At 49.9% G+C, this 24,022-nt stretch overlaps 1 protein-coding gene across 2 annotated transcripts in view; it reads right to left on the bottom strand.

The window, feature by feature from the left end:
- The window catches only part of OSBPL10 (oxysterol binding protein like 10), a gene marked incomplete at its 5' end in the record, with an annotated part of 290,987 nt that overhangs the window by 21,579 nt on the left and 245,386 nt on the right, over window positions 1-24,022 (bottom strand). For both annotated transcript variants that reach the window (XM_079712260.1, XM_079712261.1), the window contains one exon: window positions 10,844-10,993. In XM_079712260.1, coding sequence (XP_079568386.1) covers window positions 10,844-10,993 — 150 coding nt within the window. The remainder of the gene's footprint in view (window positions 1-10,843; window positions 10,994-24,022) is intronic.

Genomic DNA, 24,022 nt, shown 5'->3' with positions numbered 1-24,022 from the left:
CTTCGGGATGCTGCAGGTCGAGCCCCTGGTCTCACAGGTGAGGGGGCAGACTGGGGAGAAGGCGGGGAAGGTGTAGGAGAGCGTGGGGAGCCTCAGGGCTCCCAACTGCCCCCCAAGTTCGGTCCATCACCCGACACATCACGATTCTCCGCTTCGGGCCAGCGAGAGCATCTTCTTTCCCTCAGAGGACGAGGGAGGTGAGCGGTCACTGGACGTCAGAACCGGGACGGCTGGGCTACCCCCTCTCCTGTCCCTAACATGCAGGAGTCAGGAGGCAGCCCAGGGGGGAAAAGGTGGGACGAGAGCCCCACCTTCTAGTCCATTCTACTCTTCCTGGATGACAAGGCAATCCACCAGCCCAAAGACTGTCATTAATGTGCAGACGGGAGGGAGACCATCGGCAACTAAGAAAGGACACTCACGGTGCCCCCTGCCTGGAAAAGTACAGCTGACGCTTCCTCACCCGCCTTCCAGCTGTCACGCCCGCCACTATTTCTTCTCCACACCACAGCTGGAGTCATCTTTCTAAAATCTCTATAAGACACAAAGTCCAGCCTGGCCCCCACCTCCTCCAGTCTCACAGTATCCCTCACTTTCTGCCCCAGCCCTCCCCTCACAAGTACGTGTACACACACACACACACACACACACACACACACACACACAGAGTTCACTCCTGTTTCCTTTTCCTGCCCTCCCTCCTGCCCTCATCTAAGTGAGAAACAGCTACTCAGCTCATAGGAGGTAAACTCCTCCCTGAGGTCTTTTCTGACACCTCCTCCTGCATCCACCACCCCCTTCACTGTACCCATCACACACCCCCATCGTAGCATCCACAGGGCTCTTTTTGCTCGTCAATGCTATAAAGAGCATTATTGGGACAACTGAGGGGAAATTTTACTATGGGCGTGTAAGAAACAGCATCAGAGCCATGTTAAATTTCCCCAGGGTGACAAATGTGTCGTGTAGGAGAATGACCTTGTTAGGTCACTGATGGCCCACTGAGGTCCAGGCACCGAAGGATGTCAGGGAGAAGTGTCATGTCTACGACCTACTCTGAAATGGCTCATCAAAAAGTAAACACAAACATATACGTGCATGTGTACCTGCTGTGTGGTGGACAGAGAGAAGCAGGGAGAGAGTGGGAGAGAGGAAAGAAGAAAGAAAAATACAAAGTGGCGTAATGTTAACAATTGGCCGATAAAGGTGAAGCTTATATGTGGAAGTTCATTGTTCTATTCCTGCAACTCTACTGTGGATTGGAAAATGTGCTAAATAAAGAGTTGGAAGAAAAAGAAAAAAAAAAGGCTCTACTAGGGATGCAATACCTGAGAACTTACTAATTGTCAAAGACAACCCTCCTGAAATGAAAGACACAGGGAGTGTGGTCTCACAGCCAACAACACGTTCAACCCTCGAGGCATGTATTCTGCACTTGACAGTGACGCTGTGGCATTGTCCGCACTGGGAAAAGTAGAATTCCCCGAGAGATGGAGGAGAATGGGCAGGAGTGGGGTGACCACCTCCCCTTTCATCTCTTGCTGGTGTTTGTGCAGAATACCCAACCTATTCCCTTTCAAGCCAGCACATGGACCACTGTGGGCAAGATGTTTCATTAAAGTGGATTATCTCTCTCCTATGATCTCCCTGACTTCTTGTTGGTCCCTTTGCCAATAAGTCACTTAATCATCTGTTTCTTGGGTGGTGGACACTGCAGACAGGGAGCCACAAAGTGGTGAGGACTAACTGGACTGTCTGCCTCCAACTGAGAGGTGAGCGATGGCCCAGCTGCTCAGACTCATGGCAGCCAAATGGCTGCAATCGCTACTGCAGCTTTATTGAGACATCAGTCAGGGCTGCCTTTTCTGCCATTAACATAATTAAGACAATAAACTACTTTGGGGAAAGGAAAAAAAAAGAAGAAGATCTGCACTCAGGACTGAGAGAACAATTAATTACGGCTAAAGTTGCATCAATCTAGAAGTAAATAACTTATGTTTGGGTTGGGATCTTAGAATTTGGAAACAATTGATCACCCATCGAGAAAGTCAAAGGGTCCCCCTAAAGAGCAATGGTCCGTCCCTTCCCCACAAAGGGAAGCACAGCGGGCCTCGGATAAGGAAGGCCAGCGCAGGTGCAACTTCTCCAAAGAAACATCAGTTAACCTAATAACCTTGAGAGTCATCTACATAATACTCTGTTCTCAGTCTGGGAAACCTACCCGGTGCAAACAAGCAAGGAAGGGAGGCCAAGACCACCAGAGATTGACCCGTGCAATCCTTTAAGGAAACCAGGGGAAGTACACAAAAATCCAGCCTTACAAAATGAACAGGAGAGGATTCACACTGCCAAAGGCCGACGGAATGCTCCCCTTGGTTTCCTTAAAGGGCCAGCTCCCTTCCCACGCATCTCATGGTGCTTGAGACATCAGGAAAGGCACTCATTAAAACAAATGATACAAGTGAACCTACTTACAAAACAGAAATAGACTCACAGACATAGAAAACAAACATGGTTACCAAAGGGGAAAGGTGGGTGGGAGGGATAAATCTGGAGGTTGGGATTAACAGATACACACTACTATATATAAAATAAACAACAAGGACCTACTGTTATAGTACAGGGAACTCTACTCAATATCTCGTAATAACCTATAATGGAAAACCATCTGAAAAAGAATATATATATATATGTATAACTGAATCACTTTGCTGTATACCTGAAACTAACACAACATTGTAAATCAACTATACTTCAATAAAAATTTTTTTTAATAAAAATAATTTTTTTAAAAAAAGGGCCCGGCTTGCAGGAGTCAGAAACCGTGAGCCGAGGTTCATCTCTTGACAGCAACAACCGTGTGGACCCCGGCAAATTTCCCCCTTAGAAGAAGGAGCTTAAGCACAGCACTGTTAAGCTGTGCTTGTTGTGACTGATGCTGGAAATTTAGCCTAATAAAATAATTCAATCAAAGGAAAAAGCTGTGAGTTCAAGATGTCCACTGTATCATTATAACAACAAGAAGCCACTTGTGGAGGAAGTACAAGACAACGCAGCGACCTGGGGGGAGGTTATGCATCCGTGAGCAGGAACGCAGGCCATGAGAATGTTCTCGTCCTTGAACCCAGTGGCAGGCACATGGGTGTCTGTCGTGAGGCAATTCTCTATCCCGGGGGCACACAAACCGCAACCACAAACCACATCTCCTCTTGGTTCAACAAACAGCTCTACTGGAACCATTTAAATAATTCCTTAAGAATCACAGAAACTTCACAACGATCTCAGCAAGCTTATCTCTAAATGTACAAATCTTGTCTAACATCCTTGAGGACAGGATGTGCACGGGGCACCCAAGGAGGGTTCAATCCACCTTTGCTTTGCACTAGTTTCAACCACAGTCTGCAGCCCCAGACTCCCACCTGCTCTATGGAATCAGTTATGCCTTCTGGAAGGGCTCACAATCCCCTCTTCCAGCAGATCTCTGTCCCATCTGAATCTGTAAAATTTGAGTTTAGACCAAATCCCTTGAGGAATCCACAGAGGTCACTGGCCCACCCTGGACCTTGCTGTTCCCCACAACCACCCCCCCAAAATCTCAATTTCAAGCACCCCCCTCCTCCTATCACCCCATACGTCCAGCTCACTCCATTGCAGCCCCAGCCCCACGACCCCATCATGTCCACCATCCCCTGTCGCCTCATTTCCCTCCACGCCCAGCGTGGCATCCCTGCCCCACCTGACACTCACTCCCTTAATCTGCCACCACCACCACCCCCAGGCCCCTCGGCCCTCTCTCTCTCTGGGGGGGTCAGCCAGTAAACCCCAACTCTGGTTTAATCCACCTCCTCACATTCTCTGAGCCTCAACCTGGCAACTCAACTTACCTGGAGAAAAGAGAGACATGCTGGCTGGTCTCACTTTAAATTCGTGACCTAGAATCCTTACGTGCCCTGCCACCTCCTTCCTCCGCCTGAGAGGGCCACTCATCCCTGCTGCCTCCTCCCTCCCCAAATCTCTAACAGCCCTTCCCTCTTCATCACCCTCACTGCTCTGAATCCTTGACACGTGGCTGTGCAGACGTGGGAGCAAGACGCAATTATCCCTGCTTTACAGGCAAGGAAACAGAGACATTCAGAAGCGAGGTAACAGCTGGGGCGCGTCCCGGCTCAGAGCCACGTGCGTAAACACAGAGCTCTCCTGAGGGTCCCCCGGGGTCCCCGCCCCTCCGCTCTGCTGCTTGCCTCCTGCTACAACGGTGGGCTGTCCTAGCTAAGGACAGACCCTCCGCTCCCACGGGATCCCAGGCCCCCTTCCCCCTCTCAAGTTCCGGCAGGCATCCCCGCCCTCTCTCCCGACTGTTCGTTCCCATCAGCATTCAAACATCTTCAGAAACCAAAGTTCTCAGTTCCAGACCTTCGTCCCAATTTTCTGCTTCCCTTTTGCATCAAAGCTCTTTGAAACGCCATCTTTACCCCCTGTCACCACTTTTCTCCCCATCCTCCCTTGAAGCCACCTAATCAAACTTTGACCAAAACAAAGGCAATGGTCCCTCTGCAGGCGTGTCGGCAGCAGTGCCTCGCAGTGCAGAACTCCCTTCTCCTTAAAACACTGCCTGTGTGTGACTTCATGTCATCATGTTCCCCTGCTTCCTACCCCCCACCCCAGCTGACCCTCCTCAGTCTCCTCTGCTGGACCCATCTCATCTCTCCAGCCTTCACATACTGGAGAGTCCCCAGACTCGGCCTTTGGACTTTCCCCCTACATCTCTACTCACTCCCTAAAGGGGGGTTACCATCTCCTGAGTTGGACCACCCTCTGCACATTGTTCACTCTCAAACTGGTACCCAAGCTTCACTCACAAACCCCAGGCTTCTATACTCAGCTGCCTACACGTCCTCTCAATTTGGATGCAGAGTTGAATGGATCCCTCAGACCCAAGGTTGAATCTGGGATATCCCCCCAAACACCCCAACCTCCTCTTCCCATAGCCTCTCCCCCCTTGGTAAGCGGGGCTGGTGGTCTGTTCCACGGGTGGCCCTCGATGAACCCAAGCCCCTGGAATTCACACTCCTGCAGAGTCCCCTTGTGGCACTTCAATCAACAGAGTGGAAGTGACACAGTGTCAGTTTGGGGCCCAAGGCTTATCAGCATACAGTTTGGCCCTCCTGGGAGCTTTGAGCCACCGTGTAAGAGTCTGGCAACCCAGCTGGACAGACCATGTGGGAAGGATTCATGGAGACAGAAAGGTTACAAGACTTCAGGGGGAGAGAGAGGCCCAGCTGTCCCAGCCACGTTCAGCCTACAACCAGCCCACCAGCTGATGACAGGCACACGAGTGACCACTGGCAAGACCAGCAAAAGAGCCACCCGGCTGAGCCCAGCCCAGACTGTGAACATAAATAAAATGGTTATTTTAAGCCACTTCGTTTAGGGTGGTCAATCCCTCAGCAATAGGTCACTGAAACAAACAGCAGCTCTAATGTTTATTATTCCGGTTGCTCAGGTTGAAATCTTAGAGTCATTCTTTATTCCTCTTTTGCTCATACCTTACAACGAAACCACATGCAAAAAGGATACCTGTAGCCTGCTGGCACGTCTTCTAAGTACACCCAGAAACTGCCACTGCCCTTGTCATTGTCTGTCACCTCCTCCATTCCCACCCTGACCCTGCTGCCTGCACCCCAATTGCCCTGTCCCAGTTTACTTTCCACAAAAGAGTTAAAATAATCTTTTTAAAATACAAGGAAAGCCCCGCATTCCTTTGTTCAAAACTCTCCGACAGCCACCCACATCATCCATAATAACACCCCAAGTCCTCAACAATGTCCGGCGAGGCCTTCCGATCCAGCCCCTCCTGTCTTGCCAATTTAATTTCCTGCCAACCCACGCGGGTCAACTCTGATCCAGACACAATGGCCTCCCTGCTCGTCCTCAAAATGCCAGGCAAGGGCCACCTTGGGCCTTGTCCACTCACTGACCCTGCTGGCCTGAACAGCCTTCCACTACATGGTCACCTGGCTGGCTTCCTCATCTGGAAGCTATCTTCCTCATCTTCACCTGGCCTGTACTCCAGTGACACCTGGAGAATCCTGCACTGAGCGGCTCATCTAAGAGGCTCACCGGCCCCATCAGCTTTCCATCCCCACCCGCCATGCTCTGTGTCTCTCCACTGTGTTTGCATCTCCACATTCTTTTCTTTTCTCTCTCTAGTTTATTGTCTGTCTCTTTCCACCATCACATAAGCTCTGCGAGGTGTGGATTCTAACTGTTTTGTTCACTGCTGCACTCCCGGCGCCTAGAACAGTACCTGGCAGGTGTAGTACTCAATAAGTACTTGTTAGATGAGAGAGCACATGCGTTACTGACGGCTGCCTTTCATAGCCCTGAAAACACGGTAAAAATCGTCATAAACCCCCAAGCTCAACCTTGCATCCTGTGGGCCCCCCCTCCCTGGAGCCCACAGATGAGCAGGGCAGCAACTCTGAAAAACACATGTTTCCCACCTGCTCCAAGGCCTCCAAAGGTTTCCCATCACCCTCAGGATCAAGTTCACCCTCCTTCAACGGCCCACAAGGCTCTGCAGATCTGACCCTAGCCCCCACTCCAGGTTCCCCCGTGCCCCGGCAGCACACACTCCCCCCCAGCCTCACTGCCTTCGCTCTCTGGCTTCGCCCGTGCTGTTCCCTCCACCAGGAATGCCCTTCCTCTAGTTCCTTCCACTACTGCCCACTCACCCTTCAGGCTCAACCTACATGTCCCTTTGTCAAACAGCCCTTCTGTGCCCTCCATCTTCTGTGGCTCCTCCTTTCTCCCTCATTTTCCTTCCTGGGCTACCCATGATTTGTGCAATTGTAGCAGGTTATCCAGTGGAGGAATTCACCAGCAACTTGGGCTTCTGGAACCACAACTGAGGAAGGAGGACAGACCAAGGTGCTTCTGGAGGCAGGACCAGATACCTACTTTGGGGTAAAAACAAAAAAAAACAAAAATGCAAGTCCTCTTGTTCAAAATGATTAAGAATTTCAAGACAGCAACAGCAGAGCAGTAAACCAAGCCTGGGATGCTTCTGAGCATGGGGTGTTATACAACCCCACAGGTCACTTGCCCAGGAAACTGATGACCATGGTTAATGAACTAAAGCAAAATACAGCACTCAAGGCCCAGTGAGGCTGGTGACCTGGGAATGCAGCTGTGCTGGACACCTCCACAAAGATGGGGCTGTGCACTTATTTTACAGAGAGATCAGAGCTTCATCCTCAAGTCGAGGAAGGTAACCTCTCCAGAGTGCCTGCTCATCGAACCAGGTGCCATTCAGGCCAAGCTCGTCCACTGCCAGCTTAGCACAAGCTTAATTGAATGACACAGACGAGAGCCAAGAAGAGGGAAAGAGACAATAAGGAAAGAGATAATCTACAAATAACAAATGCTGGAGAGGGTGTGGAGAAAAGGGAACCCTTCTACACTGCTGGTGGGAATGTACATTGATACAGCCACTATGGAGAATAGTATGGAGGTTCCTCAAAAAACTTAAAATAGAGCGACCATATGATCCAGCAATCCCACTCCTGGTCATATAACTGGAAAAAAACATAATTCAAAAGGATACATGCACCCCTATATTCACAGAAGCACTATATACAATAGCCAAGACAGGGAAACAACCTAAATGTCCATCGACAGATGAATGGATAAAGAAGATGTGGTACATATAGACAATAGAATATTACTTAGCCATTAAAAAGAATGAAATGCCATTTGCAGCAACATGGATGGACCTAGAGATGACCATACTAAGTGAAGTAAGTCAGACAGAGAAAGACAAATATCATATGCTATCACTTATATGTGGAATCTAAAATACGACACAAATGAACATATCTAAGAAACAAAGCAGACTCAGAGACAGAGAGAACAGACTTGTGGTTGTCAAAGGGAAGGGGGTGGGAGATGGATGGAGGGGGAGGTTGGGATTAGCAGATGCAAACTATTACATTTAGGATAGATAAACAACAAGGTCCTACTGTATAGCACAGGGAACTATATCCAATATCCTATGATAAACCGTAATGGAAAAGAATATGAAAAAGAATATATATGTATGTATAATTGAATCACTTTGCTGTACAGCAGAAAGTAACACAGCATTGTAAGTCAACTATGCTTCAATAAAATTTTTTTTAAAAAAGGAAAGACACAATTTCATCAACATTTTTACAGGGCAGGCAACGAAAGCCCAAAAGCCTCATGGGACAATAAAAGGTTTCCCTCTTCCTTTCACAAGTATTTCAGCTTGTCAAATGTTCCCTTGGTTTCTGAATAACAGCTTCTTCCCAGTAAATAAGTTAATAAATAATAGATTAGAAAAGTTTTTCTTTCTGATAGCTGACTGTTGGATAAACACATTTGCTCTTTTAGGAAGAGGCGATGTACACTTCTCATGATTTCCATATTTTAAAACAAGAGGGACTTCCCTGGCGGTCCAGTGGTTAGGACTCCGAGCTTTCACTGCAGGGGGCATGGATTTGATCCCCGGTCAGGGAACTAAGACCCCACATGCTGTGCGGCACAGCCAAATAAAAAAATTAAAAAATAAAACACAGGAGCCAGAAGGTGATGTCTCTGAGACACTCCACCTGCCGTCATACGGTCCCCACAGTGCTGTTGGGTTTCTCCACATCTGACCTGGGCAACTTCAGTTACTCTGACAGTCTCTCTCCTGTATCACTCAGGAGTCTACACTGAATTTTAGAATATGATCCACGATGCAAGTACGTTTCACATGGTGACCCAGTACACACGTATCAACAGAACGAAAAAGTTTCATCTGCTGTACGCTCTGGTATTTTCTAATGTATTTTATTTCATTTTTTAGAAATGATCATCTGACCCACTAAATTGGTTTTATAACCCACAAAACAGGCTGTGAACCAGAGTTTGGAAACATGGTTTGGGGTCAACTCAGTGCTGTCACGGCCCAGATTCCAGCCCCCAGGTCTTCACTCAAAGCTCCGTCTGGTGGTCTACACCATCCACAGGAATCAGAGAGGGGGCTTTTTAAAAGGCAAGCACTTAAACGATTCTTCTAGCAAAAAGGATGCGAATTACATGGCCAGGAGACAGAAATTAAGGGAAGGCAGCAGGATGTCAGCTTGGTGTGTGGAGCCCCCCAGCAGAGGGCAGGGAAAGGGGAGACAAGGGAACCTTCCAGGTCACGCTGCTCAGCATGGGCCCCCAATCCCATGGAAAGTAGTGCAGGTTCCCAGGATGTCAGACTCCCTCATGAGCAAACCCATGAGAACATCCCCAAGAAAAGGCTTTTCTGTCCCCTCTGAGGCTCCATGTTGTCGCTTTCCTCTTCAAAGAGCCTGTCTCACCGGCCCCCTCCCTCTCGCTGGTCTGGCCTCCAGGCCAAGCTGAGCTCGTGGAATCCAGCCCCTTCCCTGCAGCCAAACAAGACCACGACCCTCAAGGCAGTTTCCCCAGGCTACGCCTTCAGGGGCTCCAACCATTTCAAGTAGGCCTTCGGGATCCAGAACTTTCATTCCCAGCACACCCTCCCCATGGTCACGTCCCTCCCTCCTAATCACTGATGCACCTATGGAAACTGAGCAGGACCCTGTGGGGCTCCTGGGCATGGAAGCCTTTCAAACAGTTGCTAATCAGGGAAGGGAGGGGATGCAGAGACAAGGGAGGAGCAGCCAGGAAACAATAGTGCAGCCTTGGGGCAGGGTCCTGGTTCGCCTCAAGGGATACACATAACAATATCTTTGAGCTCTTCTGCAGAAAGAAAACCCCCAACAAATGGAAAATGTTAGCATTCTTCATTCCAGAGAAGACCACCTGAGGCCAGACTGGAGGAGTGCAGGCCCTGCACACACCCTGATCCTTAACAGCAACCCAACCCTTGAACTCCTTACCTCCCAGTTTGGGACACACAGTTTTGAGGGGCAGGAGCTCGCTGTGTCTCCCTTTGCCTGGCAAAACAATAAAGCTATTCTTTTCTACTTCACCCAAAACTCTGTCTCCAAGATTCGATTCGGCACCAGTGCAAAGAAGCCGAGCTTTCGGCATCAGCATCAGGACGGGCAAGGGAACCCGGGTGGGCTGGACAGCCGAGTCCAGGCATCTCCCACCACCCACAACGCTCCCGATGCCCACACACCTCTCAGCTGCACACAGAGCAGCCTTCCCTATCTCCTCCAAAACGAAGCCACTACCCGGAGGCGGGGGAGGCTCCACGGGGGCCATCAGCGTGGAGGATGCTGGGTCCTCTCGACAAGGTTTCCCGGGATGGGCGCAGCACCAACAAGAGTTATCTACCAACCAGCAGGCACACAGCTCTCCACGTGGGCAGTGAGGTCTGGATCATCAATGGGGTTAAGGCCAATGACAGCCAGCAACAGGAGGTGGCCAGGTGCCCAGAGGCGGGGCGGGGGTGGTGGTGCAGGTGGAGGCAGCCTCACTCTTGCCCACACTATTTCCTTCCTCCTGTTTTCTCTCTGTGGCCAATGTGCCACGTCCATCTCTCTAGGTCACCTTTAATCCTCTCTAGGACACAGCAGGAGACAAAGAAATCCCATCTTGAATCGTCCTTATCATCTTGTGTGCCTTCCCTGCCCTTGAAGCATCACAGCTCCTCCGGAGAAGCAAATGCAAGGCTCATGCTCTGGGGATGATCATTCACATAAAATATCCTTTCCAATAATCCCTGGAACATCCATACTTGACCACAGCTCTGACCTTTCCCCACTCTGCATCCCCAGTCTCCCGAGCGGGAAAGCCTGTGAGGGACAGAAGGCACCCAGACGACTGGCCACAAGCCCCAGGGGACACACCCACCTACCTTGGTCAGATCCATTCCAAGTTTGAGCTGAGAAATGAGGTGAAGGATTACACTGCGCTGATCCTCCATGACGCCCACTTCTGTCTCTTCCTGATCTTCAGTGTCACTTTTCTCATCTTCTGACAAAACCAATTCGGGGCCTGAGTTTGGCTAAAATGAGATCATCGGTAAAAATCACCAGCTTGGTCCTGAGAAGCAAGAAGCACAGCACCGAACCCATATGCTTAGCAAGGGCAGAGAGCCCAAGACTGCCCAGATAGAGTTTCTCCATAAACTGGTCCTTCCGGCAGTGGGCAGAAGACGATCTTTGTTTTTTTTTTGTTTTTTTGTTTTTTTTGCGGTACGTGGGCCTCTCACTGCTGTGGCCCCTCCCGCCGCGGAGCACAGGCTCCGGACGTGCAGGCTCAGCGGCCACGGCTTACGGGCCCAGCCGCTCCGCGGCATGTGGGATCCTCCCGGACCGGGGCACGAACCCGTGTCCCCTGCATCGGCAGGCAGACTCTCAACCACTGCGCCACCAGGAAAGCCCAGAAGACGATCTTTGGGGTGCAGGCCCCACCTTTAAGCACCTGAGGAGCCCTCTCATCTTCCCCTCACCTGTGAGTGAGCCTTCTAGCCTAAGCACCTCCCCTGACAAGAAAGCTTCCTGCCCTCTAAGAAACTAACTATAATATTCAAGTGTGAGTCCCTTCACACCTTGGCTATTCCCAAATAATATTCTCCTGTTAACTAGTACAACCCAGGGCACTATAGCTAATGTAAATTTCTCTGTTTATAAGCAAAAGTCAGACACCCCTGAAACTGACATTACCTTATTTATCGGAAAATTTACTCTGAAATTATTTCTATTCCCGTTAGTGAATATCACTACAGCAAGCAGAAAAAAAAAAAAGGCTCAGTGCTGGCATTAATTTATGGAGGGAAACAAAAATGAAAATGTAAAGAAAAAGTCCGAAATTTTATAATAATGCTAAGTAAGCTTCAACCTGGCTAACAGACCCTGCACTTTCCTTGATGCAAGTTCTATTCATTCAATTGCTTGATTCCAGTTTTCCAAATTACAGAGAAAGCAGGCAAGTTAATAAAATATGCAAGGTGGATTGCTGAGCGCATAATTTTCTAATACCTAACTACCAAGAACTCTGGCTACAATTACAGCTGTCCTCACAATTCTGTTGAAAGAAATAATCCTATTCACCATTCTTCATTTATGTATGTTCTCATAGTACTTGTTTCTATGTCAGCAAAAGCACTCTACACAAAACACTACATAATTGTTTCTAATTACTGTTGACTGGTCAGACATAATGAACTTAACATATAGAAACACAGGAGCCCAAACATTTTAATATAAAAGGATACAGACTTGCCCAAATATCCAAGCAAAAACTAATGATTTTCAATCTCATTAGACAGAACCATCTCATCTACTTCCAAAACACAGAAGTTATTTAGCGATCAAGGTATTTATAATTGTCCTTCGTCACCAACACTCCAGAGGAAATATGGTGCTCTTTCCACTGGGGTAGCATTTTTAAAATTTCAGTTGAAATGGACATTTACCATAGACATACTGCTCAAATTATTCCCAAGGCCATGGGGCTTTCCTCCAGCCACAAGTCAAGCTTCCATCATGTGCCTGGTTCCCTAGACTCATGTCATGTGTGCTATGTGACATCACTGGAAAGGTGCTTTGCTAGATATACTGAAATAACTGAGGGCCCCTGACCCCCACCATGGTCCAGAGAAGACTAACCAGAGGAGGAGTCTGGGCCATGGGCCACCCTGATTCCACACTGGGAAATCAGAGACAGAAGGACAGGAACCAGCACTTGCTGTCAATGCCCAGAAGCCCCCTACCTCTCCTCCGGCTTCAGCTCCTGTGCTGCAGTGCCCATGGCAGCCAAGGTCACTGTGGTTACGAGTCTGACGGGCTAAAGCAGGGCCACCCTCCCATATACCTGCCCTCCTGACCTTCCCTGCTCCTTCCCCCTCCTCTGGGTTTCAGGCAAGTTTTAAAGGGTGGCTGTCTCCATTCACTGTGAGTTTGCATTTCCCGTCAGTTGCCACCAAAGCCAGAGAGCTCAGACACACTCCCTTCAATGCCAAGGTGATGGAGCTGCTACTTCCTTTGCAGTGACCTGCTGGGTGGTCACCTATATTAGCAGACATCCCTTCCACCCAGGGCAGTGGGGCAGGAGAGGGCAAGGCCTGGATATCTTGTGTGGGAGGAAAAAGGACAATCGAAAGCAAATCACACTACCATCCTGCACTCAAGGGGGTGGGCGTAGCTTTCAAGGTCCTTATACATCTCAACAAGAAAGGGAGCTCCTTGGGAAAAGAATCTGAAAAAGAACAGATACATGTATGTGTATAACTGAATCAATTTACACCTGAAATTAACACAACATTGTTAATCAACTATACCCAATATAAAATAAAAATTAAAAACAAAACCAAAAAAAAAGAGAGAGAGAGAGAGAAAAGGAGCTCCACCTGGAGTGCAATTTTTCCTGCTTGAAATTAGTTGCTCTCACAAAGCACTGATTGTAAACTAAACAAATCAATAGCTCAGGTAAGTTTTATGAAGTGAAGAATTGTTCTTTCTTCTGAAAGTGTGATTTTCCCATCTGCCCACAAGCCAGTGCACCCCTCCCACCCACTGCCACACTCACAGGGAGATGCTTACAGACCACAGGGACCAAACGTCTCCTGCTGTCTGCCTTTCTTGGAAACCAAACCCAGCTGGTCCCTGATTTCCAGGAGCCAAGACGCCTTCTGCAAGCTCCTGCCACATCATACAAAGAAAATATATTACTGTGCACACAAACCTCTCCAGCTTGTCCCACTTCAATCAACATCACATTTCCTGTGTCTGGTGATGCCATCAGGGACACTGGCTCCAGCAAGGAGAATTAAGGCTCGTGCACAGGCCTCAGAAGCTGACTCACTCCAGGGCGACTGGCGGCCAGAGCTCCTGGGGGCCCTGAAGTCCCACCAAGGGAGGAAAGGCCACAGGGAGCCTGACACACATCCCCTCACTGGCACAGACCCTTAGCAAACGGTGCCCTAAGCTTAAACAAGGATTCAGCAACATTTCTGTCTCCTGCAGCTTCAGAAAACTTGCAAAAATTCTCTTATCCAACCTTGAGTAAATAATCAGGATTTTTTTAAAAAGCTGGTTTCATTCATCACGTTGTCAGTGAATATTTTAGAAGACACCCCCAATTCCACCCACACTGGAACTCAAGTCCATATGCAGAAGGTGGGACCACCCTCTGGTGTGGGGCCAAAATGGGGGGCGCGTGGATGGAGGGTAGGGGTTCCCCAACAGGGCATGTCGGTCTGAAGGAGGTCAACTGGCCGTGTAAACACCAGTCTGTGGGCACCCGCAAAGCACCCATGGTTAGCAGGGGCTCTGAGAAATGGAGATTTCGAAGAACCAGGCTTTGACGGAGTTTTAAAGACAGAAAACCTTCCCTTTTAGGGTCAAGGGTTTGCAGATTCTGCTGTTCTGATGTGAAATCCACAACAACGGTAACGGTCAGTGGATGCAAGTCTGCTTTCCACAGTCAGGCCCACGTGCTCATCACATCCTCACCCTCCCGCTCATCAAGTTCTGCTCCTCTCCTGGGTGCCCCTGTATGCCCACACCCTCCTATACCAATGGATTTCTGCTTGTACAGTGATGACAACTGTCCTGAGGTGATCAAAGGTGACAGAACGGTCTTTCTCCACCTCAGAAGAAAACTGAAAATAAGAAATGGCTTTATAACGCTGAGAAAGTTCCTAAGACTCAAGCAAGAAGAATCTTTAAATACTGCCGTTCCCCAGAGAGCTTTGCAAATGAGCCAGCCCGAACCGTAAAAATGTACACAAACTTGAAGATAAAATGGAATTAGAATATGTTGTAAAGAGAAGCAGGCTTTGGAAAAAAGAGGTTTCTAATAAAAGCAAAAAATTATGACTCAGTATTGCTACCACATGAGTACCGCAGGACATGGGGTGCTACAACAATCCAGTGACTCTTGCCTTGTTAGCAAATGGGGGGGACGGACAAGCAAAGGTGATGGACAGGAAAAGGCTACCTGGCAGCTGGGGTCCAGGGGCACCCCTGGTAGCTCAGCAGTGACCTGGGCCCTAAAGCAAGGATTCTTAATCTGGGCCCTGTGGACACTCGTTAAGATACCTACCCATACCCTTGACATTTCATATACAAATTGTGTGTCTGGGCATTTTATGGAGAGAGGGTCCTGCTCTCCATGGATTCTTAGAAGGGTATCTGCCCGGGGCTGACCTCAGGCCTCGCAAGGTCTGCAGGGTCTCAAGGTCTGAAGGGTCATGGAAGAGAGATGGGCTCTCAGGGTGGGAAGTGGCTGAATCAAAGACGGTCCCAGCACCTGCAGACGTGCCCCTGCCTTACCACAAACCTGTACTCCTTCTCTGATAGGAGGCAGCTCCTCCACAGGCCAAGGACCAAAGCCAGAAGCAACACCGTGACTTGAGTTAGGTTTATGTGGCTCCAGAAGTCTTGTCAAGAGGGACACCGGTGTAGGGGAGACACTGAACTTTCTTAGCGTCTCTTCTTTTTCACAAAATTTTAATTCTTCAATACAAATGCAAATTCCAAGCAAGACTGAAATTCCAACCTCTTTTATTCAATACACATATGTGATTTAACTACAGTTGGAGTCAGTTCCAGGAAAAAGAACCCCAGGAAACAGACATGTATCTTTAGAGTCCATTCAATGCCCTGCCAGAGGCCTCACTCCACTCCACGCCCCCAAATCCACCCCCGCTTTCCAGGCCTCGCTCTATTTTCCCTTCCTCAGACGGGGTACATCTCTCTTCACAATGATCTCTCCTTTCTTAACCGAGACCTGGCCCTCAGACAGCTGGGGCCAGTATAAGCAGTTGGATCTACTGTACTAACATCCTCTTTAACTTAATGTCTTAAAGGGCTGAACCCTGAGACTCAAGGCATTAGAGAGAGGCCTGTGCATTACCCAGCCTTCCAAAAAGGCTTTTCACTGTTGGGTGGGGAGCAACTCCACAAAGAGCCCTGAAAACCCAGACATGCAGGTGTGAGGGGTCTCCTCCAGCAAGGATCGGGATGGACTCCTACAGCCATCTTCTGCCAGGTAAATAAGCATCCTGGAAGAGGTATTCTTAACTAAACAACGTCTTCAACAGAAAAACATAATCCACTGAGCTCAAGTTAGCCACCACTCTCCTGAAATTCTACCTGACCAAGATACAAAGACGGCTAGAGAATGAACATTCTCCTCTGGCAGCGAACACACTTCAGCTCAATCATTTTTAAAGCCTGGCATCTCTCCCCGCACGCTGGTACCTTGGCATGGAGGCACGGGTGGGCTGTGCCATCCCAAAGAACCTTGGCATTGAATGCAAGAACCCAACATAGCCCAGATATCGTCCTTACAGGAAAAGGGGGGAACACAGCCATGTCAAGAAGACTCTCTGGTATTCTGGGGGCCAGCGAAAGGTGGGCAGCAGGGAAGAAGACCCAGAGCATCACCACCCTCAGATACCCTCAAATGGGAGCAATGTCTGTATCACAGCAGCAGGCAGAAGAGTAACCAGGAAATGACGTGTCCTCCTATGCGACGTGCTTCTCAAGCCCACAACTACACAGAACATGCAATGACATGCAATCACGGCCACCAGGGCGAGTCTGCTTTTGCTCACTAGGGGATAAAAGTCAAGAGAAGCTGGTCTTCCAGAAAATAAGAGGTTTTAGGAAAAATAGGAACGTGAAACATGGACAGAGCTTAGGGGGTCAGAGAGACTGGGAGGGTGGGTACATGGAGACAGAACAAGGGGACAAAAAAAGGAAATGCAGTGAATACTGGAAGAAAAGCAAGAGGGTCTGAGTGTCTAAGAGGTACAAGTACCCAGGGACCAACAACCAAACCAATTTTTTTTTGGTTCTAATGATAAATGGTATTACTGTCTCTTTAATTTCTAGTCATTTTTTCATCTCAATATTCACAGTGTATTTAACCAAGTTATCACAACCATTACTTGGTCCTCAGAGCACATCTTCACATCAGTAACATTTTATCAGTAAATCCTAAGAAGCCCCGCCTGACAGCCCAAGGTCACGAGAACTGGCACAGCTGGATCCGAGGACCCGGTCCAACTTGGGGCTCAAGTCAACAAGCATCAGCAGATCCTGGAGCCCCCAAAGACACCCAAACGTCCAGCAAATTCCACCAGTAATTTCTGGCCCTCATTCACCAGTAGGAAACGTCTACCCCGTGACTGTCAAGTGCACGGCCCTCCCTACTATGTGCTTGGAACAATTATCTCCCGAGGACAGACAAAGACCTGAAGTTTGTGCTCTGAACGTGCAGTGGCTGCTCCTGGGGACCTACTGTTCTCCCCACGCTCAGCACAGGCGGCGTTTCTCCTCCAGAAGAGTCTCTCTAATTCCCCAAAAGTAGGCCATCCTTGCTAGGTGGAACGGCTCTCGGTCGGAACGGATGGATGCCTGTCTCTGGTCACAAGTCATGCCAGAGGGCTGCCGTCGGCCACCCGTCTTCGGATGGTGTCTGGTCTGGCTGATGGCCCTCGGCCCTGATGCAGGGCGGCAGCTGAAGGCTCCTCATATGTACCGTCCTCTCTGTGGAGCCACATTGAAGCCAGGCCACCGACTGGGCCTTGGAGGCCACCCCCTTAGTTAGGGGACCTTATCTGGCCATTTGGAGGTAGGTACAATGAGGCCACTGTGGCGAGGTGGGGGGGACCTGACGGAGAAGTTGGCTCTTATCCTTGACAGGTTCAAGTACAAGCATGTCCACGCAGCCTGCTGGTCCCAGCTGCCATCTGGGGGGCACTGAGTTGGCTGCCACTGCCATCATAATCCTGCCGCCTCCCAGTGGACGCGCTGGCTTTCTGGCTCTACCCACACATACATACACATTTACCACACTTGGCTCTCACAGACTGCAAGGACAGATGCTCGTCCTGAGCAAAGGGGCCGACCTGCAGAAAGGTTAATTTTAAATCAAACACATCCTGGAAGGCAGAAGGAAGTTGCTTCCGGGGAGCGGGGTGCAGGGTCGGGGGTACATTCATCATCAGCCAAGGTCATGGGGAACATCACACCAAGAAGATTCAAAAAGCGTTCCTTTCAAGACACGTGAGGTAAGCATTCAGAGGGAGGAGAATCGCCAGCCCTTTTCCAGCATCCGTGTGTCTACTTGAAAATCATTTTAAATGAAAGCAGAAAAGAAAGGAATTGCGAAGGAGCAAAGGAAACCTCAAGAAAGCACCGCAAAGGAAAAAGGAAGCAGCAGCCGCAAACAAAGAGGGAGGTGATTATTTTACAGTTGAAGTTTTGGAAGCGCATCAGCGGGACCCCTAGTCCTGGCATGTGGGCACCGGGAATCAAGGGGAGGGTGCCAGCATGGTGGGTCAAGCAAAGTGCCAGCACCGCATCCAGTGCGTTATGGCCTTTTCTCCATCAGCAAAAGTCCAGCCCTTTCCAGCCCAGCCCAGCACTGAATTCACAGCCGGGCCGAGGGCTCAGCAAAGCTCTGCAGGGTGAAGGGGCATGCCCACCGTGCCCTAGTCCTGGGTGGCACCAGCAGCACGGGTCACGCTTCCCAACTCACAGGAAGCCCCTGAGGATGGGGATAAAGGTCACGAGAAGGAGAAGAAAGAGGATGCATCCCCACAGCTCTGCAAGGCAGCAAAGCATCCAGGGAGAGCTCTGCGCGGTGGCTGCAGAGAGACAGCCCTGGACATAAATCCTGAATCCGCCACCTTCCACCTGGCAGGCTGTCTCCTCACCTGTGAAGTGGAGATGGTACCACCCACCCCCTGGAGGGCTGCTGAGAGGCCCGGGGAAGTCAGGGCACGGGGAGTGGGTGCAGAGGGAACACTGAGCAAAAGCCTGCTGCTCTCGTGAGGCTGCAGCATCCTCATGGGCACATGGTGGACCTGCGGCCACGGGGATCTAGACACCACAGCTGAAGTGCCCACCACCCCTGCTTGTGCTCGTTCCCATCCTGGCAGCATCCTTCCAGAAGCTGCACGATGCCGCCCATGCTGTCTCCCAGGCCCTCCTCAGCAAAGATGACACTGAGGGTTCTGGGGCTGCAAAGGTCCAGGCCTCCCAAATAGTCCATGGCCCTGACCATGAGGTAGCATCACTTCCTGGACCTCGGGCTGCAGCAGGAAGGGATTCATAGAGATCCACCCTCCAACAAATCTCAGCCTAGAGTCACATGCAGATCCGGGAACCACAGGGGACAAACACACAGTGGCCAGGACAGTGAATCGGACAGTGCAGGCCATCCCCTGGCCTCAGGAGACCTGCTGTGGTCTGCAGGGAGTGACAGGACGGGGGTGCCTGCCATCCAAGGCTACCCAGGAAAGGTAGGGAAGAAATTCCCTGAGACCTAGCCTAGCCTTCCTGGCCTCTGATAAGAGGAAAAGTGGTGGTTTAAGACATAAAAGGACCCTCCGCCTCCTTCTTGGGGTGGCCTGAAGGGTAAGCAGTCACCAGGCCTGAACGAGTTACCATTGCACCAGCTGCCTCGAACTCAAAGCACCACGTGAGACACTGAAGACAGAAGGATGTGGTCTTAAGCCACGGTCTCTGCATTCATCCAGTGGGGATCTGTTGGAGGACCTTTCTTTCTCCAGCCCTGGGTGGGACTGGTACGTTCCCAACTCATCATTCGAGACTTAGTTCAACCATGCTTCACGGGGGCAGAGGCGATGCCTCCATCCTAACCAGGAATCCCTAAGCACCCTGTCCACGCCCAGCTCGGCACTTACCCAACAGTATTTATGCAACTGCCCATCTATCTGCTTTCCCGTCAGAGCAGGACAGTCAGCTCTCTTTTGGTACAGGAACACTGATGATCGGGGCTGGCTGCTTAGGGCTCTGGGTCGATGTGGATTAGAAGCCTCCTCCAGGATCTGGGAGGAAGAATGCCCTGATCCAGCAGCAACATCAGCCGAGAGCTCAGGAGGGGAGAGTGACAGCCACGGCGTTGTCAGCCTACCCAACTCAGAGCTCCGTGATGATGGGAAGCCTGTCTTACTCAGGCTTTCTAGAATCCCAACACAAAGCCTAGTTTTATAATAGCGGCTCAGTTAAAAAAAAAATTGTAAGGACTGAATGAATAAAACTAAAGAAAAACTGGGAAAACTGGAACGTGCAAGACAAAATCCACATTTAAAATGAGAAGGCCAGCCAGTCACAGAAGACCACATATGACACGATCCCACTTATATGAGATGCCCAGAACAGGCCAATCTACAAGGACAGAAAGTACATTAGTGGTTGGTGGGGGATGGAACGACGGGGGGATTTGAGGTGACAGCTAAGAGGTAAGGTTCTTTTTGGGGTGATGAAAATATCCTAAAGTTGACTGTAGTGCTGGTGGTACATAGCCGGGAGCATCCTCAAATCCATAGGATGGCACACTTCAAATGGGTGAATTGACATGGCATGTGAAGCATATCTCAATAAAGCTGTTATTTTAAAATTAAAAAAAATAAAAGGACACATGATGCAAAGTCAAACAAGGCCAGAAGGAAGGTGACGTGTGCAGAGCCAGACTCTGGCCTGAGTCTCACCAAGGAGCAGCGCTTAGGGCGGCAGAGAAAGGTGGGGCCCTTCCAACCAGAGTGATGTGACAGGGAGGTTTGGCTCAGCCCAGACTGTATGTGGCTTTGACCTTAGGACTAGACTCACTCCCTTGGAAAGCCCATGTGATTGATGCCGTGGCTTTAAACCATTTGTACACTGATGGCTTCTAAGTTTATATCTCAAGTTCAGCCTTCTCCTCTGACTTCCAGCTTTGTGTGTCCAACTGTCTATCCACATCCCCTAAGCTATTAGGCAGAACATCGGACTCCCAGACACGTCCACGTCCTAATCCCTGGAACCTGTGAATATGTTACTTTACATGAAAAAGTGGCTTTACAGATGTGATTAAAGCCTGGAATCAGGGCAAGTATCCTGGGTTATCCAGATCCAACAGAAACACAGAAATCCCTAAAATTCGAGACTCTTTCCTGGCTGTGGTCAGAAGAGGAGATGTACCCATGGAAACTGGTCAGACATGCAGCATTGCTGGCTTTAAAGATGGAGGAAGGAGCCACAAGCCAAAGAAAGCAGGCAGCCTCTGGCAGCTGGAAAACGCAAGGAAACTGAGTCTCCCCTACAGCCCCCAAGGAAAACCTCGATTTTAGCTCCGTGAGACCTATGTCAGACTTCTGACCTACAGAACTATAATACGATCAGTTTGCATTGTTTTAAACCAATAAGTCTGTGATAATTTGTTACAGCAGCAATAGAAAATTAACACACTACCTAATAGGCATATTAAACATAATATATCCAAAACACACCTTGCAACTCACACCTCCAAAGCGCGATCCTCTGTCTCAGGAAATGGCAACTTCAATTTTCCAGCCACTCAGCCAAAAGCCTCAGCACCACCCCTGACTCCAATCTTCCTCACGTTCCACCCACACCACAGCCCCCAGCAAACCCTGCCAATTGCATCCGCAATCCGATTACTCACTCTCACAACCTCCACTCCCTGGCACAGGCCACCGTCAGCTCTCACTAATTTACTGCAACAGCTTCCCAGCAAGTCTCCCGCACCCCCTCTATGGCCTCGGTCTCCTCACAGCAACCAGCAGGCATCTTCAGTCATAAAGCAGATCTTCTGACTCATGCTCAAAACACTCCCCACTTCCTTCAGAATCAAAGTTCTTATTGGGGCCCAACGAGACCCCATGTGATCTCGCCTCACTGCTTCCCTTCCCTTCCTTCCCACCGCACCCCTCCCCCACTGTCCTCAGGCCCTGCCAGCCACTTTCTGTTCCTAGAACACATGAAGTGCACGTCTACCTCAGGGCCTTTGCACCTGCTGTTACCGCCCTTCTCCCCCTGGATTCCCGCATGGCTTCCTCCCTCCCTTCACTCAGATCTCTACTCAAGTGTCACCTGACCGTCCTCCCCTCCTTCCCCATCATGCCCCCCCCAAGGCTGCTCCTTCCCTCCTGGCACTGATCGTATCATATGCTGATTGATCACCTCTGTCCCCTGGAGAAGGTCAGCTCACGAGAACCAGGCTGTGTTTTGTTCACTGTTGTGTCTCTATCAACAAAGATAGGACTTGACACTGACATATTCCTTGAATGAGTAAATACACACTTGGCTCTCCCCTTTGGAAGTGAGCAACTACTGATGATCACTAAGAGGCTGAAGAATATAACCCAGGCCCCAAGGAATGGCCTGTTAATTAAGCCACGATGTGACTGTCGCAGAGGTGACGGGCACTGAGAACCATTCTGGAAGCTTCCTGCAGCCACGGTTCAGCGTGAGGGAGAACGGCGTGCACAAACAGACCCATCAGGCTCTGTGTGAGGCACAGGGGAGGAGCACAGACGGCGTAGGACACGGCCTGGGTCCTCCCTGGGCCTGCAGCCTCTGTGTGGACAGTGGCTGGTGTGGGCTCCCAGTTGCAGGGTCAACAGTGAGCACCGCAGGAGCCATGGGGGAGCAGCAAGGCGGCGGCAGGCAGTTCAGAAGGAAGAAGCTCTGGAGGGAGCAAATGGAGCCACAGAGGAGAGAGCTCAGGAGATTCAGACGCAGCATCATTCAAGTGGGAAAGAGCCATTAGCATCTCACCTCGCACACCTCAATGGGCCCCTGCAGCACCCCGCCTTCTCTGTTTCACTCACCATCCTCCTTGTCACCCAGGTTTGAGACCTGCAGGTTCACAGACACCTCCCCAGTGCCCCAGCACCCCGACACCCACCCGCTTACACATCCCTTCCCTCTCCCGTCTCTGCCATCACACGCTGGGCCTCAGGCACGTCTCACAGGATCCGAACACTTCCCAGCTTCTCATCTGCTCCAGACCCCTCCTCTCATGCTCTGTTTCATATTGTGCCACTCGAATGTTCTTCCCAAAACACCCGCTTCTCTGTTCAAAGTCTTCAAGGCCATCCCATTGCCCAGAGAAAACGATCCACTCACTCAGCCCACCGTTTCGGGCTTTCGTCCCCCAGACCCCTGTTGTCACATCCCCTCCTGCTCTTTACCTAATCCTCCTCCAGCCTAGACTTACCCTGCCTGGTGCGGTACCACCAGCCACAAGTAGCTATTTAAATGAATTAAAATGAAATACAATTTAACCAGCCACACTGTAAGTACTCAGCAGCCACAGGTGGCTGGTGGCTACCATATTGGTCAGTTGGCAAAGAAAATATTTTCATCACCGCACAAGTTCTATACTTTATTTTATTTTATTTTAATATTTATTTATTTGGTTGCACTGGGTCTTAGTTGCGGCTTGTGGGCTCCTTAGTTGCGGCTCGCAGGCTGCTTAGTTGTGGCATGCGAACTCTTAGTTGCAGCATGCGTGTGGGCTCTAGTTTCCTGACCAGGGATGGAACCCAGGCCCCCTGCACTGGGAGCGCAGAGTCTTAACCACTGAGCCACCAGGGAAGTCCCAAGTTCTACACTTTAAATGTCCCCCCAACTCATTTCCATGCCTCCCACCATTTGTGATTTCTCTGCAGAAAGAGCACCCATGCCCTGATGCAGGCTCTGATGATCCCAGGGCAGAGGGAATCCCTCCCTCCTCTAACACCCCACATGGAAGCCTCACCAGGGTCGCTCACAGGTTACTGCCTTGCCTATCTTTTCCTAACATTTTGGCAATAAAATGCTCAGTGAGAACAGATCATTTTAAAACTCTAAAATTCCTACTGAACCACAGATGAACCATTTTACAAGCACCTTCACCGAAGAAACAAAGATGACAGAATTATATATCGGGGGGGGGTCCCCCTGTGATATGCTTCTTTCATAACCATGGATGCGCATCAAGAACAGAATTCTGGCTTTCTATATCCACAGCTGTTAATGATTTATGTTTTGTGCTGGGTGATGGATTTCTTCTGATTCTGCAGATGGTGAATGCCTCTATTCAGAAAATAAACACAAGGAGACTAAAGTCGACGGCACCCCCTTAGTGGTCCTTTCAGAGTCTACACTTGATGCTGCTAATTGCTAGACCACCTTGCTTCTTCCACACATTATGCAGTCATGGGCTCGTACTTAGAGGCAGGCACAGGGAAAAAGGATGCAAAGCAAGGAGGGGATGCAGAATCGAG

The sequence above is a fragment of the Hyperoodon ampullatus genome, assembly GCF_949752795.1.
Source record: "Hyperoodon ampullatus genome assembly, chromosome: 10".
NCBI classification, from domain to species: domain Eukaryota; kingdom Metazoa; phylum Chordata; class Mammalia; order Artiodactyla; family Ziphiidae; genus Hyperoodon; species Hyperoodon ampullatus.
This window is presented reverse-complemented; position numbering and strand designations above follow the sequence as displayed.